This window comes from Mchenga conophoros, linkage group LG14 (assembly GCF_057382185.1).
Source record: "Mchenga conophoros isolate Kocher_MC1m ecotype Shallow Benthic linkage group LG14, M_conophoros_male_GT1.1, whole genome shotgun sequence".
NCBI classification, from domain to species: Eukaryota; Metazoa; Chordata; class Actinopteri; order Cichliformes; family Cichlidae; genus Mchenga; species Mchenga conophoros.
The window spans coordinates 2,960,306-2,981,206 of record NC_140539.1 but is presented as its reverse complement, the minus strand read 5'-3'; the positions used below and the strand labels follow the sequence as shown (position 1 = coordinate 2,981,206).

General features: G+C 40.3%; 1 protein-coding gene across 2 annotated transcripts in view; it reads left to right on the top strand.

Moving 5' to 3' along the window:
• The window catches only part of tbx4 (T-box transcription factor 4), a 31,817-nt gene extending 11,146 nt beyond the window's left edge, over window positions 1–20,671 (top strand). For both annotated transcript variants that reach the window (XM_085244790.1, XM_085244789.1), the window contains exons 4-9: window positions 3,357–3,476; window positions 5,016–5,163; window positions 12,987–13,139; window positions 17,886–17,974; window positions 18,112–18,347; window positions 18,436–20,671. In XM_085244790.1, the coding sequence (XP_085100916.1) occupies window positions 3,357–3,476; window positions 5,016–5,163; window positions 12,987–13,139; window positions 17,886–17,974; window positions 18,112–18,347; window positions 18,436–19,091 (1,402 nt within the window). In that variant the 3' untranslated portion in view covers window positions 19,092–20,671. The remainder of the gene's footprint in view (window positions 1–3,356; window positions 3,477–5,015; window positions 5,164–12,986; window positions 13,140–17,885; window positions 17,975–18,111; window positions 18,348–18,435) is intronic.
• The last annotated feature ends 230 nt before the right edge of the window (window positions 20,672–20,901 follow it).

Sequence of the window (20,901 nt, the reverse complement as noted above, 5' to 3'; positions counted from 1 at the left end):
AAGATCATATGGCTCCATAAATATGCAGAATTATGAAGAAAAAAACATTCACAATAAAATGTGAGTGTTATGTGTATTTAAACTATGGACACTTTTAATTTCTCCAGTTTTGTCATATATATATATATATATATATATATATATATATATATATATATATATATTGCAGTGCAGAGATGAGAGGGGAGTCAGGACAGATGCAGATGAACCATAAGGATCCCATATTTCCCAAACACTCCGAGATGAAACTAGCTCAGTCCTAGCTGAATCTAGAAGACTTGTTATTTTGAGTGTCATTGTCCAGGTGTAATCCTCCTTCTTCAAAGCACCCACCGCAGCTCTTGCCTCACTCTGCCTCTTTGTACACAGCCCGTCAAGTGAGTAGGAGCAGTTTGATAAGAGGAACCCGGCGCCCACAACAGGCCTTAGTCTACTAGGCTGTAGCGCTTCATCATCCTCATCCCACCCCCCCTTACCCTCAACACTTCTTTTGATCTCGCTGTAGTACTGCAGATTCCCAGAGAAGGAATGGATCATTGGAGGGCCTAAACATGTGGGATTGTTAAGAGAAACAGCTGGCTGGACATAGAAACACACACACCCTGACACTGATATCATACACACACTCACTGACTTCCATTTCTCATGCCCCCCCTTAAGTTCACTCACTTAGTCACGCTGCTGAATGTATACGTATCCCTTCATGTTGTCTTTGAAAAGCAGTTATCCTGGGTCGATTTAATTCAGTGTTTTAATACATTAGACTTAAAATAGGGGCGGGACAAAATACTGATACTGCAGTAAGTACGGTATAATGAATCACCTCATCTTGCCATACGTTACTTGTACACCAGCAGCAAACACAGATATTTTGGTCGCACTTTATAATAAGTCAATAACCTATATCACAATATGTACTGTCCACACTTTAATGAAAATAGGACTTAATTATCTAAAGTAGTTCCCTAATGGTACTTAATGATGTTGCTACAGTAGAACAAGGGAGTAAACAATTTTAAAGGAAAGGACAAACAACTTGTACTATTTAGGAGGTAAAGATATTTTATAATACAGACTGCTCCCTTAATAATATCAAATAATTACAACATCCCCTAAAATACTTTGAAGTGACTTGTTAAAAAAATATTATCTACTTTCTTTCCACCAAAACAGGCATTTATTAATTAAAAATATTTACAGTGTCATTTGTGTCTCCTTTCCATGAAAACAGCCATTGGGTAACCACCTATTTCTGTTTAATATTTATATTAGTGCGATTAGCATTAGGGTTGCTGTTGGGTTCCCACCCTAGCTAGTAAATTGAATTTGCGATCTTTCACTCGTTGATTGTGATTTTGCTGATTTCACATATATACAAACTTCCCAGTTCATTTAAGTCTGCCACTTTTTACTGCTATATGTTTTTAACCACATACTGCTGTTAATTTATTCTGTAATTATTCACATTTTAATTCTTATTAAAAATGTATTTTTTTTTAATTTCTCAACTACAAATCCATATGTCCTTTAAGTGAAGTAGGTTATTAAATATTCAAGTCCCAGTGCCCCCAGGTAATATATTTATGTATATATACAACCCTAAAGCTCAACTCTGAACAATCTGAACAATGAGGAAACTCATTAAAGAGGTGAACATATACATACCTTGCCAAACAATGGTTTTATATTCATTGTTCTCTCTTTTCCTTCCAGTGAATCTGGTTCTCCCACTAGATGTCATGTCAGCTCCCTGGGGGAAAGCTACCGGTAGCTCGCTTCTTATGTGGGGGATTATTATTTGGTTATTCAGTTGAGCCTAATTTTCCTGGATAATTTAGTACCTGCTCACAGGACACAATTGCATAGTGAAAGCGATGCTTGTAGGGAACCAATGTAAACACAGAGTGTGATGTCACTCAGCTATTCATTACATTTACTTGCTCAAGATTGGATAAAGATCCCCCAGCAGAGTGAGCCGTGAGATAGTTATGGTCATATTATACAAATCCGAGGGCCACATGTGTTGACACAGGCCTCCAACTGCTCCGACTGTGTGTTGCGAGCGGAGTCAGAGATGAGCAGAGGTCTGTTTTGAATGTTCTTCTAAGATTAACCCGTCTTTCAGTGAAGATGATAGCAGGACTGATCCCTCCTACTGATTGGATTTGAAGCCTGGGAAAGAGATTTAAATTACCTGCTCTCAATCCCCCGCCGCCCCCTTCATCTTACTTGATGGAGTATTTACAGTAACACGATCAGCACTATGAACTTTTGAAGATGGGCATTTGCACCATTTGGAGCAGCCAGTACGCAGACAGGGGTTTTGATGCCTTGCAGTCCTCCCAGAACAACACGTGAGGTTGTCCATTACAGTGTTTGACTATGTCACCATGGGCAACACCAGCAGATAAACTCCAGGCCTTTTTGACCATTGCCAGTGACAAGCCAGCTGTCTAATCTTCTGTCCAATCCGGGGTGCCATTAAAAACCACTTAAGGCTTTATAAGAGACTGCAGAGGCTTTTGCAAAATTTCCTTTGGCACAGATGGGATGAAAAAGTTTTTGGTTTCCCAGAAGAGGTCACAAAAGGTAGCTCCCCTCATGTGCTTTATAGCCTTGGCTGCTATATTAACATATTTGAGACATTTAAAAGATCAAGCATGTTCCCATGCTTTCAGTGACATCTCACAAATTGTTACCAGGCCAAGAAATGTGAGATTTTTCTTTTTCTTTCACAGACAGGACTATCTTAAGCAGAGGTTTGTTAAATAAATGCTGGATTTGTAATGCGTTTGATGTAGTTTTCTGCTGACAGGAAGGTTTCATTAACGTAACATTCAGGTAGGGTTTATTTCAAATGTCCAAGATGGCAACTTTCTGTCTGTCTGTTGAATCCTGTGATCTCTGTGGGTCCTGGCTCTGCCAGCTCCTGCTGCCATGGAGCAAATCAGATCTTCAACTGCACCAGTGCCAATACTGGTCTCTTTCCTACAAGCTGAAATTTTTTTTAATGGCCTACAAGATCCTTTCTTATGAAGAAAACCAGTGCAGAGCGCTACCACTGAAATTTGTTGCCTTCTCTGGAGTGTGACATCATGTACAGATAACATAATCGTCCAAACTTGTGTCCTTTGAAAGAACTCCTAATCACAGACGTGATATGTTTACCGCACTGTGCAGACAGGGCTTAAGCTCATTCATTTTAAAGCTGAGGGTGGACATCTCTGTCCATATTGAGGCCAATTAAGAACTAATTTGTGTGGCAGTAGCTGAGATCAGCTTTTCTGGGAATATTTCATGTTGTTGCAGAAACATAGAGTGTGTGTCCAACAGTTTTGCTTTGTGTTTTTCAACAGGAGGATGTTTCCTAGCTACAAGGTCAAAATGACTGGGATGAATCCCAAAACCAAATACATCCTACTTATTGACGTTGTCCCAGCTGACGACCACCGCTACAAATTCTGTGACAACAAGTGGTGAGTTTTAAAGGACACAAGAAGAGGTGTGTGTGAGTGTGTATATGCATGTGTGTGTTAAGTAATCACATTACAGTTACTTAGCAAACAACCATGTCGCTTCACGAGCAGCGTTTGATCGGCCTCAGTTCATCTCACTGTGTGTGTGTGTGTGTGTGTGTGTGTGTGTGTGTGTATGTGTGTGTGTGCGTGTGTGTATGTGTGTATGTGTGTGTGTGTGTGTGTGTGTGTGTATGTGTGTGTGTGTGTGTGTGTGTGTGTATGTGTGTGTGTGTGTGTGTGTGTGTGCGTGCGTGTATGTGTGTGTGTGCGTGTGTGTATGTGTGTGTGTGTGTGTGTGTGTGTGTGTGTGTGTGTTTGGGATTAATATCCCTACTTTGTTACTGTCATCATTATACTACTACATTTCCTTTTAAAAACTTACAAATAATGTGGAATACATTCTATTATCTGAGCTTGGCTTTCTTCATTAAACAGAGGAGTACCAGAGTAATAATCTGTATATAAATAATAATAATAATAATAATAATAATGGATTGGATTTATATAGCGCTTTTCAAGGCACCCAAAGCGCTTTACAATACCACTATTCATTCACTCTCACATTCATACACTGGTGGAAGCAAGCTACAGTTGTAGCCACAGCTGCCCTGGGGCAGACTGACAGAAGCCAGGCTGCCATATCGCGCCATCGGCCCCTCTGGCCAACACCAGTAGGCAAGTAGGGTAAAGTGTCTTGCCCAGGGACACAACGACCAGGACAGAGAGCCCAGGGATCGAACCGGCGACCTTCCGGTTACAGATGCGATTCCCAACCCCCTGAGCCACGGTCGCCCCCGTAAATAGTACCCCTCCAGAAGAAGCACTCCTCAGGAGTCTGTCCATTCACAAAAATGCATCCACTACAATTCTTCTAATTCCTTATTTAACCCAGAAAAGAAGAAACGTAAAGAGGAACTGCTGCTGGTTTGTTTCAAATATTCTAAAAGAGCAGAACCTTTAGAGTGACCTAAGCAGGTAACTGTTACTGTGGCTCCTCGCCAGCAGCACCTCCTTACTGCGGGGCAATTACAAAACATTTAAAAAAAAAGAGAAAAACTACCCAAGTTTGACTGTTGCTCCAGCTGATTTTGTATCTGGAGTTGATGACATTATAGTCCTCCATGCGTTAGCACAACAAAATAGCTGCCCTGCCTTCATACTGAGGACAGACAAAATAGTTTTGCCAGGAAAAGCTTAAAAAAAGAATTCAAGCAGACCTTCAAGCAGAGTTGTTTTACAGCCATTTGTTTCTGATCTTGTGGCACGGCATGCAGTTGGTGGGTTCTGGTGTTTCTCAGTAACACCTTGCAGCAGTATAATTAGGAATGAAGTTTTAGCAGGGATCACTGCTTTTCAGTATAAAGGACGTAATGCTGTGAGGGTGGAGAGCCTTGTATGTCCAATGTTAAACTTAAAGAACCTGGCATAGTCCCTGAAAAACAGCCCTGGCTCTTGAAAGCAACTATGCACTTTGTTCCATTTGTAATCTGTTTTTAGGATGGTGGCTGGGAAGGCTGAGCCGGCGATGCCAGGCAGGCTCTATGTGCACCCTGATTCCCCTGCCACTGGAGCTCACTGGATGCGGCAGCTGGTGTCATTTCAGAAGCTGAAGCTAACAAACAACCACCTGGACCCTTTTGGGCATGTGAGTAGCTATGGAGGATGTTAGTTATTTAAATAAGCATTTAGTGATTTTAGAGGCTGTAGCGCTTTGTGATGCTTGCTGTCTAACACTGCGATGTGAATTAAATGTTAATCTCATGTTTGGAATGAGATGCTGTGTCCATCCATCTTTAGAAAACACTTGGTGACTAATATTCACAATAGGTTAAAATGGATAAAAGAATAAGATAACATTGATGGATGGCTCAATACTTCCAATATAAGTTACAAAAAATAAAAACAGGCTTGCTAACATAGCAACCCTAGAACCGAATATAAGCTAAGCTAAAAGCTAAGATATACTTATTTATCCCAAAGTTGAGAAACTCCTTCATTACAGCATTTATAAAATAGGTCAAATAAGTAGAAAGGCATATATCTTCATATCTTTAAAAATGATCAAATAAATACAATACATTAAAACACGTATGAATTTGAACAAATTTTTAAGTAATAAAAACAAAATTAATACGAACATAAAATATTTAAAACTCCAGAAAACAACAGGATTTATTAAAGGAAGTGAAACCAGCAGTGCAGTGCAATAAAGTCTGTGACGGTGCAGAGTTGAACTAAACTGTTAACATAAGAGATGATTCTCTCCTAGACAGATGTGTTCGACTGCTGAGCGTTACTGCATGTGGTACGAAAGATCATCATCCTGTAAAAGCAGGTGCTCCATTACCTGTTTGTTCAATGGCCTCGTCTCTGCCACAGCTTCAGATGTGTCAATTTCACAGCCAGTCACAGAGCCAGCTCAGTAATCCAAAGTGTCGGTGCCAACAGGGTGAAACACACTACACGAGAGAAAGATTCATACTTTAAAATGACCACTGTGCTTAAATCACTGACTGTCAGTTACAATTTAGTCAACAGTGCTTTACTGTTAACTAAACATGAAGTTATAATGAAACATGCTAATGATAAAAGATAATAAACAATTGTTTCCAAACAAATTTATGAACTTTATTGTAAAGTTGTAACTGATTATACTAAAAAATTATTAATGAGTACTATTTAATTTAATCACTACAGCCTGTACATACTTATAGTTATAGAATATTCACAACATACTTCATACCGTGTACATTATAACATACCATAATAGACCCATTTCTGTAATATACTCACATATCTATATTATTGCTAATATATATTGTAATATATCTATATCACTAAAGCACTTCTGGATGGATGCAAACTGCATTTCGTTGCCCTGTACCTGTGCATGTGCAATGACAATAAAGTTGAATTCTATTCTATTCTATTCTATTAATTAAATTCAGCTATATTTATATAGTGCTAAATAGGGATGCACCGATACCCGATACCAGTATCAGTATCGGTGCATCCCTAGTGCTAAACCACAACAACAGCTGCCTCAAGAGGCTTTATAATTCAAAGTAAATCCCCAACAGTCAAACAACCCCCGATGGGCAAGCACTTTGGTGAAAGTGGGAAGGAAAAACTCCCTTTTAACAGGAAGAAACCTCCGGCAGAACCAGGCTCAGGGAGGGGCGGGGCGGGGCCATCTGCCGCGACAAAAGACACACTGTGGAAGTACTCGTGTATAAATATATGGTGAGTGAAAAGAGGTGCGAGAAGGACAAACGCGCAGTGCGCCATGTGAAGCCTCCGGCAGCCTACACCTATTGCAGCATAACTAAGGGAGGATTCAGGGTCACCTGGTCCAGCCCTAACTATATGCTTCAGCAAAAAGGAAAGTTTGAAGCCTAATCTTAAAAGTAGAGATAGTGTCTGTTTCCCGAATCCAAGCTGGAAGCTGGTTCCACAGAAGAGGGGCCTGAAAACTGAAGGCTCTGCCTCTCATTATTCATTCTACCTCTATTTAATGTATCTGTAAACATTATTTGGATAGCTATTATAAACTATAGGTGCAACTATGGCGTGTCAGTTTAAGTGGTCTCAGAATCCCCTCTCTGTATTTTGCTGATGATGTGGTTCTGTTGCTAATATTCCTCCATGTCAAACGGGGTCAACATCCTGTATGGCTCCTGGGTGTTTCAGGATTGTTGATATGGGAGGAAGTCCAGGGTTAGGCCCAGGGCACTCTGGAGAGATAATATCACTGAGCCAATGAGCACCTTGGTGCCCTGCCAGAAGAGCTGTTGGGGAGGTGTAGGGGAGAGGGAGGCCTGAGCATCATTGCTTAAATTCCAACAATGGCAACCTGGACCTGGATAAGCAGCTGAAAGCTGGATTTTAACGAACGTGGGCTGATGTCAAGCCCAGATCTCGGTGAGATTTATGCACCAAAACCTGGTTATGTTTAGAAAATGTTTGTGTTTATGCTGAGGTTTCTTCCTGTTAAAAGGGAGTTCTTCCTTCCCACTGTCGCCAAAGTCCTTGCTCATAGGGGCCATATAATTGTTGGGGTTTTCTCCGTATGTATTATTGTAGGGTCTGCCTTACAGTATAAAGCACCTTGAGGCGAATGTTGTTGTGATTTGGCGCTGTGTAAATAAAGCTGAATTGAACTGAATATCGGACTGATAGATATGTGAGCAGCAATATCATCGTGCTGTTTTTCACAGGCTGATTCATGATGGAAAGATGGAATGAAGAGATGAAGTGTGTAAGAGAGAGAACTGCAGAGGGAGGTGAAGAGTGTGACTGTGGCAGCACTCCCCAGGGGGATCCTGGGATAGCTTGTCTGAAGCCATCCCATCAATGGGCGGGCTCATTAGGTTCATAACCTCTCAGATCAGTGGCGGGGCCTGCTGTCAGATTGAGTTGAGTGCCTTGCTAGTGATAAGGGCGAGTAATGAGGACAGAGCAAGTTAGAGGCCAGGCAGGGCCCAAATGACGCGCAGACCAGGAGGTGTGCAGTGAAACAGTGCCTCTTGAAGTAGAGCGACAGAACTCCTGATTATGCTCTTTGTATAATGTGAAAATAATACTTTTGACCATAGCTCTCACTGTTCATAGGCTGTTTAGTGTGGCATCAATAAGTTTAGTAGTAGTAAATGAATTGTGATAGAAAAATTCTCACATTGGAAATTCATGAGATAATATAATAATGTAATTAGAGTCTATTTAGTGGTCAAAAACAGCATCTAAATGTTTGATATTCTCAATATTTTATGTTGTGTTTTATCCAGGGCTGGAACCAGAGTTTAGAAATAAGGTATCACACTGAAGATGTAGCACCTGTGCTCCAGTGACCTGTGGAAAAGGCTAAAGAGGTCCTAGAATGTTTTTAAAACAGGGATGGGCTTGATTTTGTACATCTTCCACCTTTTGCAGGAGCATGTGTGCACAGAGAAGCATTTAAGGTAAAACGGAAATATTCCTTAACTTAAAATAAAAATAGCACAAAGGAAAAAGCTGCTAACTCAGTGGCTCTGGCCCCACTTTGCTTCTGATTCAGTCAAAGTGCTTTAACCAGTTATAATTCATCACGAGTCAGGTGTCAACACAGGTCACAGCTTCTCTTTTTGTAATTCATGCCTAAAAAACTAAATACTTGGTGACATCACAGTCAGTTACAGACGTTAATTCAACTGCTATTCGCTTTTGGCAATGCAACCTGTTCTACATCACCAGAAGAAACTATCTGCTCGTTCTTGCCAGCAAACAGACGCTAGCTACTCAGGATTAGCTGCTGTTAGCCAAAAGATGCTTTTAAGAAATGAATAAGTTGCTCTTCAGTGTATCCATCAGAGTATGAACGTGTGTAAGTAAATGTTGGATAGAAAACACTCATGAAGAAAAATATGTATATGTGTAGGAAAGTATTATAAAAGGACAAGTCCGTTTATCATTGTGTTATGTGTACAGACATTAATCTGTCACTTATGCACCTTTAAAACCTCAACAACAACAAAACTGTGGTGCATCTATAACTAGCCCAAGTGCTTTTCAACAGTTCATTTAAAAATATATAGATGTGTTAACAATAATAGTAAATGATATATTTAAGGGTTAACTCTGAGTTTCGTAGGAATCCAGATCTCACCAAACACCATCCGACCCATTGTTGTAATAATGGAAAGAAACATTTTAAAATGATTTCACTGGCTGTAATATGGCCAATGAAATCATTTACTTTACTACAGAAAATAACTCACTGCCTTTTCAGGACTCATCTCAATCAAAGTCAGTAATCCCCATTTTTAATCAGCTGAGATGAAAGCAATTTCTTTAACTCTTCACTGATCTAAGAGGGCTTCCCTGATCGGTGCTTTCAGTCACCCAAGAGTCTCCAGTATCACCCCCAAACAGCAGCCAGACAGCAGAGCAGACAAAGGTCAACAGAGAGCCTCCATTGAACCAGCCAATAGCTTTATCTCTGTCTCCACCCTGCCTCAGCAACAGAAGCAAGTGAGCGAGGGGCTGGTCACTGTTGAACCTGTGCCTAGCTCCCCATGCCCTCTTCAACCTTTGATTCTCTTTGGGAGTTCCCTGGAGGTGAAGACTCCTCAGGAGAGTGTCTGGCAAAAGAAGGAGGGAGTCGAGGTGCATAGCTTGACGATTATCAGCCCTGACAGAGCTGGACTAGCGCTGACCCTGCCCTACTGTTGCTAACGCTTCACTGGGCACAGCACTGGGAGAAGAGTGATGCTATTGAGCTGACCTGCAGATACCTAACAATGTAAACACTACACACATGCCACCTGCTATATACTGGCACATAGCAACACTCACCTGTGATGGAAATGAAACATCAAGATCTCACTCAACGCGTTAATCATGTTACAACTAAAGGGTTCAGTTTAAGATGAGATTCAGAGGGAAATGTTTGGTACTTTAACGAGCATAGTGTGCACATGGGAGACGTTGGCCTGCAGGGCATTCAGCCAGAAAGGTTGTTAACATTTTAAAAAGGTCTGTTTTAAAACTGCTACACACTGACATCACACAGTCTGGAATTCATTGTTTCATATTTACAGGAAGACATAAGTGAGAGTTGCATTGATTTGCACAAAAACATAATAAATGTCCAAAATGAAAAAAATTACCATTTTAAGAAAGAAATAAGGTCATTTTAATGCAAGTAACAGGGCAATATTTACAACTGTGTAGCATAACCTCTGAACAAGAGTCCAAAAAATCATCTGGGAAAAGAGGAGAGAGGATTGTGACTGCTCAACAGTCTCTGATTTCCTCTGTGATATTTTTCATTTTGGGTTGATCCAATTGTTTTCATCTATTTCTGTTGTAATAGATGCAGTATGCAGTTTAGAATTGTCTTGCTGAAATATGCAAAGCCTCTTCTGAAAAGGACAGTGTCTGAATGGAACTATATCTTACGCTAAAAACAGAAATTGTTACAAAATTGTTCCACAATTTGACGTTTTTTGGAGATGGCGACGAACTGCTTCCCATTTTTATAGCCAGTCGTGTCACAGGTAAACTGTTTATTTGCAAAATGTCCCTACAGCACTTACTTTTCCAGCCGTCTAATTCAAAATGATTTCATATTTTTTAGTGAACACAGCACCCCCCCACACACACACAGACACACAGTGTCAGTGGCACGGAGACCATCTGCAGCAAAAACAGTAATTATGATTATTTGGTGTCAGTGTTCATGCTGTGAGATAAGTTCTACCTGTTGTTAAAACTAGATTAACTTGATTAGAAAGGCGCTGCATACATTCCAGTTCATTTACCATAACACTAAGATTATTGGTAATCTTCCAGTGCAGTGATAAAGTATTTTCCCCTGCTCGATTTCTTACTTTTTTGCATATTTGTCACATTTAAATGTTTCAAATCATCAAACGTTTTTTAATAGGGGGAGCTGAGCAAATACAAAATGCAGTTGTGATGATTTAATGTATAAAGGGAAACGAGTTAGTCAAACCTTCCTGGCCCATTTTGAAAAACCTAATAACTGGTTGTGCCACCCTTGGCAGCAAGAACTGCAATGAGTCTTTCAGATGAATGTGTGGTTCTGCTTTGCAGAATTGTTTTAATTCAACTACACTTGTAGCGTTTCAAGCATGAACAGTGTGTTTAAGATTATACCAAAGTATCTCAAATGGATTTAAGTCCACAGAATATTTTCGGGGATCATCAAGATGTTTTTTGGCAGATGTGAGATGAGCTTTGATGTTCTTTTTGGTCAGCAGTGGTTTTCTCCTTTGAACTCTACCATGGACACCCTTTCTGTCCAGTCTCTTTCTTACTGTTGAATCATAAACTCTGACCATAACTGAGGCGAGTGAGGCTTGCAGTTCTTTAGATGTGCCCATGGCAGGCCAGCCACTCATGGGAAGGTTCACCAGCACTTCCAGTTTTCTCCATGTGTGGAGAAATGATTCTCACTGTGATTTGCTGGAATCCCAAAGCCTTGGAAATGACTCTGTGACTCTGTTCAGGCTGACAGATGTCAGTGACCTTGTCTTCTCAGCTGTTCCCTTAGATTGAGGCACAAGCCTCCTTCGCTTTGTCAGACTCGTCTATCTACTGGTTTAACAGGTCTGGCAGTAATCGAGCCTGATTGTGGCCAGTGAAACTAAACTTCACTGAACTTAAAAAATGTGGTTAATCATAAATGATATCTATTATCAATTTTATTATTTTCCATTGCTCAAAAACAAGTCACATAATAACTTTTTCTGAGCTCCAAAATCAGTTGACATGTGCTGCTGCTCTGGATTACCTCAGATTTTCAACCTCTGACACTATGAAGCTAATATAAAAGGAAGAATTCAGAATCTAATCATCGACCATGAATACCACAACCTGCTCTGTATCACTTCAACATACTGCATTACTGCAGATTTTCCCCACAGTACTGCAAACCCACCGTTTTAGCCTCCACTAAACTTTAACTAAACCCCGGGTACAGTGTTATGTTTTCTTATTTTCAGCAACACAAATCAGTGTGTTTGTTTTTCATTTTGTTTCACCAAAACATAATTAAGCAAAACATCTGATTTATAAACTCTAAAATTAATAAGGAAATTATATTTAAGATTTAAACGTTACTCTCTAAGCTTCCTCCTGTCCTCTCTTTGGTATTTCTTTCTCCATCTCTTATTATGACAGTAACATTTTTTATCTTTCTGGGAAATATAGCAACCACACATTAGCTAACAGCCATATTTGTGACAAACTGCAGAGGAACGCTTTGTATATTTGCTGATAATTATTTGAAATTACTGCCCTCTTTTATAAGTTTCTGCTTTTAAAATGAAATAACTTCTGCTTCTTTCTCTTATGCAGCGCTAGCAAGATGATGAAATACAGCAAACACCACTTTATTTTACGCACACAGGGATAAGGACAAGTTGATGTGTTGAGGGTGGGCAGTGGAAGCTGTCATGCTGTCACTGGAAATTATTAATTGTTCAAGAGTAATATGCATTAATTTGCATTTATCACCTTTAATTGCTCATTAACTGAAGATTCTACATGGCCGATTTTAAAGCCTGGTTATCACAGACTAAAAACATTTTTATGTTGATTCATTCTTTAAGTTCAGCCTTTCCAAACAAGCTGAGTTGATCTACATGGATTCATCCTTTAGCCCTCCAAAAGCACTGTGCACAGGGATATTGCATCGTTTTGTCTTGTGAGTTGCAGAGTGGGATCTCCATGAATCCAGTTTGTTGTCCATACTTCACAAATGCTCGACTGGATCATCTAGGAAGTTTGAAAGCTGGGTCACTGGCTTAGTTGTGTTGAACTGTTTTGAGACGTTTCTGTGGTATGATGTGGAGTCTGTGGTTTTAATGCTGTACTGTAGCTGATTGATGTGTGTGTCCTCTAGTCACCATTCACATCAGGTATGCTCAGTAATTTTGAAAATAAATGCCTTCTTTTTCTTGCTAGATCATCTTGAACTCCATGCACAAGTACCAGCCCAGGCTACACATAGTCAAAGCTGATGAGAACAATGCCTTTGGATCAAAGAACACTGCTTACTGCACCCATGTCTTTCACGAGACAGCCTTCATCTCCGTAACCTCTTATCAAAACCACAAGGTATGTCTCGGATGTATGCTATAATAATTAGCATTTGGTTTAGAATAGTCTTAAGTGCTCAAAGGGTATTAAGTGTTTTATCTAAATGTGAAGAAAAGCACCATAACCCTGACCACATAAAGCAAAAACCAAACAAAAAACAACCATAACCACGCAACTTCATGTTTTTAGTTTCTATGTCTATCTCAGTGGGACTTCCTGGTTAAATAAAGGTAATACCAATAATAAATAATTAAAGCTGTATTCATGCTTCCTCCTATTTTTGATCACTCCCCAAATCTTGTTCAGGCAACTTCCAGTTTCTCTGTGGAGATTCAATTCAATTCAATTTTATTTATATAGCGCCAAATCACAACAAAAGTCGCCTCAAGGCGCTTCATAGATACAGAGAAAAACCCAACAATCATATGACCCCCTATGAGCAAGCACTTTGGCGACAGTGGGAAGGAAAAACTCCCTTTTAACAGGAAGAAACCTCCGACAGAACCAGGCTCAGGGAGGGGCGGCCATCTGCTGTGATTGGTTGGGGTGAGAGAAGGAAGACAGGATAAAAGACATGCTGTGGAAGAGAGACAGAGGTTAATAACAGATATGATTCAAGTTACGACTTTTACTTCCTCTAGATAGTCAAGTTTGATCGTCTTCTCGGCGCTCCGCCAGGGCCGTGACCGACCCCGGCGGGGCCGATCCGAGGACCTCACTAAACCATCCAATCGGTAGTAGCGACGGGCGGTGTGTACAAAGGGCAGGGACTAAAGAGATAAAATTGGTTAACACACCAAACGACTTCTGTGACAAACTGAGCTGACTTTCATGTCGAAGGTCTTCACTGCTGTTCTCTTTCTAAAACCCTAAGAGCAAACATCAAGAGTCTCAATGCAGTACATCAGCAGGACCACCAGCCTTAACTGTAGCACATGTTCACTGTACATTGGTGCAAGTGGTCAGAACAGGATTCCCGGGAAGTGATTTTCAAGAGGAAGGAAGTATGGAAGTACTGCAGAAGCACTAGGAATAACCTTGACAGGAATAGTGACTGAATTTTCCATTTATCAGCTGTATTTAGATAACACCAAATCACCACAGACATTGCCTCAAGGCACTTTATGTTGGAAGGCAAAGAACAACAACACTACAGAGATAACCCCGACAATTATCAACCTCCTTTAAGCACTTTGGTCATTTTTGGTCATTTTTAGTTCAGACATGTAAACAATATACATTTAGAAAGGAAATAAGAGAGAAATAAAATACTATACAAAAAAATCAATACATTTCAATGTAGCTGCCGTTCTGTACACACTTATTTAATCCCACCCCTTTGCCACAAATTATCAGTTAATATTTAGTCAGCTTCCTTACTGATATAATTTGTAATAAAAATAGTGAACAAATTTCTTGTATACTATATACTATAATATCACATCATGATTTTTTTTTTAAATAGAGACACTTAATTTAAATATTTTCCTTTTCTTTATAGTTTGAGAAGATCATATTTTTAAAACTCTTTTGGTGACAGTGAGTCGTCTGTAAAATCAGACTGGGGGGGGGGGACTCCCAACGGCCTAGACCTATCTGTGGGGACACACCCACCTGGAGGGCAAAACAGCACTGCCATCCAGCTTTCCCCTGAACTTCTTTGAGTTTAATTTAGCCAAAATGCCAGATAGTTGCTGTGCTAAGCAATGTTTGTTTACAGCTACAGTACCAGAGGGGTGTAGAGTATGGAGCAAGGTGTGAACACACCTACCTGCCTCCTATTCTACATTCTAAATGCACCAGCAACCACGAGTAAATCAGCAGTCTGAGAGTGCTCTGACTATTATAGTTATAAGATACTATGAGGTTTTTAGATAAGATGAGACCTGATCATTCAAGACCTTATACGTGATGAGAAGAATTTAGCCAGTGAAGAGAAGCCAATATGGGAGAAATATGTTATCTCTGTCTAGTCCCTGTCACCTGGGACAAAAAATCAGCCCGGGCATTTTGACTAGTGACCGGCCCACCAGGTATTATAGGAAAAGACATAAAGCCTTTATAATAAACTTAAACCTACACCATCCTCCCTATTCTGGTATTCTAAACAGTACTTAGCAAAAATAAAAAACAACCTAATTTATAATTACATATACCTCACTAATACTCCCAGCAAAAAAAGAAAAGAAAGAAAAGTAGGGAACCACTCCCCCACCCTCTGCCTCAAGATGCTTAATTGACAAAACCGATTTTAATTATAAAGAACAACAAAATAAACTACCACAGCTATGCAGATGACACACAAATATATATCACAATGTCACCAGGAGACCGAGGCCCTGTACAGGCTCTTGGTAAATGCATTGAGGAAATCAATGACTGGTTGTGCCACAATTTTCTCCAACTAAACAAAAACAAAACTGAGGTAATAGTCTTTGGCGCCAAAGAAAAACGATTACAGGTCACCAGAGAACTTCAATCTATACATCTAAAAACCACAAACCAGGCGAGAAATTTGGGTGTAGTGATGGATGCAGACCTAAACTTAGAAAAACACATTAAGACAATAACAAAGTCAGCTTACTATCACCTCAAGAATATATCAAGGATAAAAGATCTGATGTCTCAACAGGACCTGGAAAAACTAGTCCATGCATTCATCTTTAGTAGGCTTGATTACTGTAACAGCATCTTTACAGGTCTACCTTAAAAATCAGTCAGACAACTACAGCTCATTCAGAACTCTGCTGCTCGAGTCCTCACTGAGACCAAAAAAGTGGACCACATCAGTCCAGCTCTGAGGTCTTTACACTGGCTGCCTGTCCGTCAGAGGATAGACTTTAAAGTTCTGATGCTGGCCTATAAAGCTCTGAATGGTTTAGGACCAAAATACATCAGTGACCTCCTGACCCAGTATGAACCTTCCAGATCCCTCAGGTCATCTGGATCCGGTCTTTTATCAGTTCCCAGAGTCAGAACCAGACACGGAGAAGCTGCATTCAGCTTTTATGCTCCTTATATCTGGAACAAACTCCCAGAAAGCCTCAGATCAGCTGAAACACTCAGTTTATTTAAATCCAGGTTGAAGACTCACCTGTTCTCAGCTGCATTTGAATAAAGCACCAAATCCACACTTTAAGCTTAAATTTCAAAACTTACATTTAACTACTGATTTTATCTACTGTTCTGATTTTATCTGTTTTGATTTTATATACTGTTTTGTTTGTTTGTTAAGTGGGTTTAGAGCTCTGGGTAGCTCCCCAGCTGGGTCTAGACTGGGTCTAGAGAGTATTTTAAATTCAGGGAATTTAAAATAGAAAGTAGCTCGTCCACAGAAGGACTGGTAGCTCCCCTTACGATAAGGGTTCAGATCGCGCGAACAGGTGTGAAATGTGTGTGTTTAGTTTGTTTGTTTGTTTGCTTGTTTTAATCAATTTTAAATCATGCTTTTTATTTGTTCTTGTTTCTAATGTCTCTGTAAAGCACTTTGAATCACCTTGTTGTTGAATTGTGCTATACAAATAAATTTGCCTTGCCTTGCCTTAATGCACGTATCAAACAAATGCACAGAAATCTATTATTTTTCTACAGTAATTAAATAGATTCAACATCTTTCTTCAACAGAATTGCAAACTGCACAGATGGTACCTTCCCAAAGGGAAGAATACTATAACTTACTAGGGTATATTAGACTTAATATTTACTGAACACAATAATTGATTTCTATACATTTTACATCAGATGAAAACTTTGGTTGTAAGATTCAGATGATTATTTAATAAAAGCGAGATATTTTAAATGAGAATAAGAAAGAAAAGTATTTCTTTGTGCCCCCCTCTCCCTGTTAATGCCCTACATGGCCCCCTGGCAACACTTTGCTAGACCCGCCCCTGCACAGTTACCAGCTGTCAGCTACTTAGAAAAGGATGCTGGTGTTATTTGTCTCTCAGAAACAGTTCATAACTTCCCTTCAACTCATTCATGTCACCTAAAAGGTAAACCTGTTCCTCCATCACAGCTCTGATGATTCAGTAAGGACATCTCCTGGTTTCATCTTCATGTTTCCCTCTCACCAGATATACAAACCGACATCATGACCAGCAGCTTTACAGCTGTGGCTCCAGCAAACATCAGCTGATACTAGAAATTAATATTAAATACATTCTAACAACAGCTGATCAAGCTTAAACGTGCTGCTGTTGTTTAGCGTGACCTGTGCTGGTTTCCTCTTTCCGGCGCAGAGAAAAAAGCCGATCAGCCGATCAACTTTCTAGCTGAAGTAGTACGGGACAAATCGCGTTCCTTTGTTTTCCTTTGACCTCCTCGGCTGTAATTGTCCAGCCCAGAGTCGATCATGACCAACTGGCCAATCCACCACCATTCATTTATACTGTTAAAAAAAGAAAAGAAATAAAACCCCATCGGCCCATAAAAATGAAAAATCACGAGCGGCCCACCGGGCAAATGCCCGATGGCCAGTCCAGCCCTGCCTGTCACTACTCTTGCTTCAGCATTTTGCTTTCCAGGGAGTTTTTAAGACAAATTGATTAGAATTATTAATCATTTTATCAATTAATTAATTCTAATTAAAGTATGAAGACATAATGTGAAGTCTTTTTGCTTTTAAAGGGTAGAGTCAGACCGTTTTGGTCAGAGCTCACAGTTATAGACTGATGAAATGGAAATGTAACTATAAAAGCTCTTGCCCAGTATCAGCAGGGACTTTTTCAGAATAACAGCTTTATTAAGGTCTCATTTTCCTAGATCACTCAGCTGAAAATAGAAAACAATCCATTTGCTAAAGGATTCCGAGGCAGTGAAGAAGGAGATCTGCGTGTCTCAAGACTTCAAGGGTATGTTTACAGAAAAAGGAACCAGGAAAGTAAAGCTGATCTCATAAATCCATTTAGGACACTATAACTGTCAGTGAGGGTATGTATACACGGCAAACTAAATATACTTCTACTCTATCACTTCTACTCACCTACAGGAAAGAGTATCCCGTGATTTCAAAGAACATGGTTCGCCAAAGGCTCATTTCAACGCACAGTCACCTAGCGGGGAAACTTGGAGCAGGAGTTCTCGCGGGGCATCCTCAAGTACTGTCCTCTTACCAGTATGATACTGGGGTTCCTTTGTCTAACCCAGACTCCCAAGATCCCATTTCTACTCACTTCCCACAAAGCAGAGATCCCAATCTTCTTTATCACTGCTTCAAACACAGAGGTATGTTCTGCTGATAAGTGTGCAACATCACAGACGCCATTGGCTGCAATTGCCATTAACTGCAGTTTTCTTTGTAACAACGTTGCAGATAACGGGCGACACTTGGAGCTCGGATGTAAACGGTCATACCTGGAGACATCAACTGCAGTCTCAGATGAGCATTACTTTCGGTCGCCTCCTTCTTACGAATCACCCTTACTCTCTCATCCATATCGCACTGAGGCAATCACTTCTAGAGAGGCGTGTATGTATGGCGGTATGGAAACAGAGTCTGGATCCGGGGCGGCAGACGTAGATGACCTAACCAACTCTCCTTCAATTAATTGTAATATGTGGGCTACAGTGCAGCCGTACCCTCGCTACGGCATGGAAGGCGTACCCTACCAGCCTTTTACTGCTCACTTCACCAACTCAGCCACGGTCGCGCCTGTGGTGCCACACCCGGCATCATCGGTGGTGTCACGACCACAAGCTGACTTGGGCGTCTACAACTCGGCCGCAGTCCAGCGAGGTCTGCCTGTGATACCACCTTCAACCTCTTCTTCATCAAGCTCTCCATCTTTCCCGGGATCCAGAGATAGTTCAGGTCATCCACCTCTGTACCACAGGAAACCAGGATCGCCACTCCTACCTCACCGAGATTTCTCCAGCTATTCAGCACAGGGTACAATATCCATCCGGGAGCAGGCTTATCAGTACCAAGTTGGGCTGAGTAGCACAGGGAGTAACTGGACTGACAGCTAATGTCAGTCACTGGAGACATCAGTTTTCTCATATGAAGGTTTCCAGAATCCCACTGTGGGGTGTCAGTGCCAAGCAATGCTAATGAACTACAGTCATGTTGCTTTACACCCACGTGTTCATACTGAATCAATATTCCATCCAATGCTGTAGGTGGCAAACAGTGACAGACCTGCTCTTTACTTAGTCAGATGTGCTATAAGCCAGTGATCAGGTGGAGTGGGGCGGTTCGGTCACACTCAAATGCAAATCATTGGTTTCAATGACACTTGAGGTATGTCAGAGGCATCGCTACGGGTACAAAAAGTGTTACGGTTGTCAGTGTCTTGTCCTATCAAGGTAGCATTAGCAGAAAAACACTTAGCAGGAGGACAAAGAAAATTAAATAAACAGAAGTTAACAGCTGCCCTGTTTAGTCTGAGAGACACGAGTGCTTTTCAGTCCCAAAATAAAGAACGGTCGCTGGTAATTGCTTTTTTAAAATTAATGTCAATAAAATGCATAAAAAGACCCCAAAAACAATCTGGTCATGTCCCAAATCTGTCTTTTTAATGACTTCTGTGGTATGTCTTTGTGTATACCACGAGCCAATCAAATGCTAGATAGACAGAAGTACATATTGTAGCACAACTTCAAGTATGTGACCTCGATCGAGTCAAAGCTGTGCTGTCATCTCGAGTACACCTCTGGCTTTTTGCTTCATCGTGGAGATTTCAGTGTGTTGAACACTTGAACTACACCAACATGCACTTTGTTCTCATTTTGACAAACAGTCCATTCCATGTTGGGTGACGATGAGTCGATCGGTATTTCTTATAGCAGCAGATTGGTGTACATGGGATTGGCTCACCAAAAGAAATGACAATGGGCAATTTTATTCTTTAGTTTTGAGTTTTAATTATGCACATGTGCCAAAAATAGAGTTGTTACACTTTTATCTGCAGAGCAAGAATGCATTAAACCCAGTGTAAAATAAGACTGATCAAAATATAAGGAAGATAAATCCAAGTTCACGTCATAAACTCATGTGCACTGGCATTAGAAAGCTAGCAAGACACTCTTTCCCCATGTTGTTGTACATACATAAATGAAGTGAAAGCTGTACCACAATCCACCATGATGGCAATTGTTAATATGTACGTTTCTACAGCTTGTTTGTCGTGTGATACTGGCACTTAAGAAAAAATGTTGCGAGTATAAGATTCAGCCACGGCACTGTGGTGGGTCGTCAACGTTTGGCTCCAAAGTGAAGACTCGAAATCACACTGAACAGCAAAGAGTGCTCAGGAGGAACCAGATGGGAGCTTAAAGAGCTGTTGTTAAGCCAGCACGAGTACTAGAAAAGACAGCGCCTCGCCAGTCCGACTCCCAGATTACTTACTAGGAAAAAAATCCCTGCACAACATAAAACAGCCTGAGCGGACAAGGAACAGGACGTCCTCAGTAGAACTGCATTCAGTAAAAATCGGAACTTGTATTGCCAACGAAAGCTTCTTTGTACGAAATGATATAGGTTTGTACATTGTCCTTTTATTTCATGTAAATTCAATATAACATTTTTGAATATTTGGACATTTTTGCACATGTGATAAATAAACATTTTCATGAATCTAACTGTCTGACATAATTACTTAAAGACACTAAATGACATTTCATTACAATTTCCTTATTATTATGAGGAAAAATGTTCAGAATTTATATTTAAAGCTATTAAAAGCTGATGATAAATAATGCCAAGTCCCATAAATAGCATTCCAGATGATTTTGCTGCCTAACGACAGTTTATGGTCTATGACGATGAGTCAATCAAAAT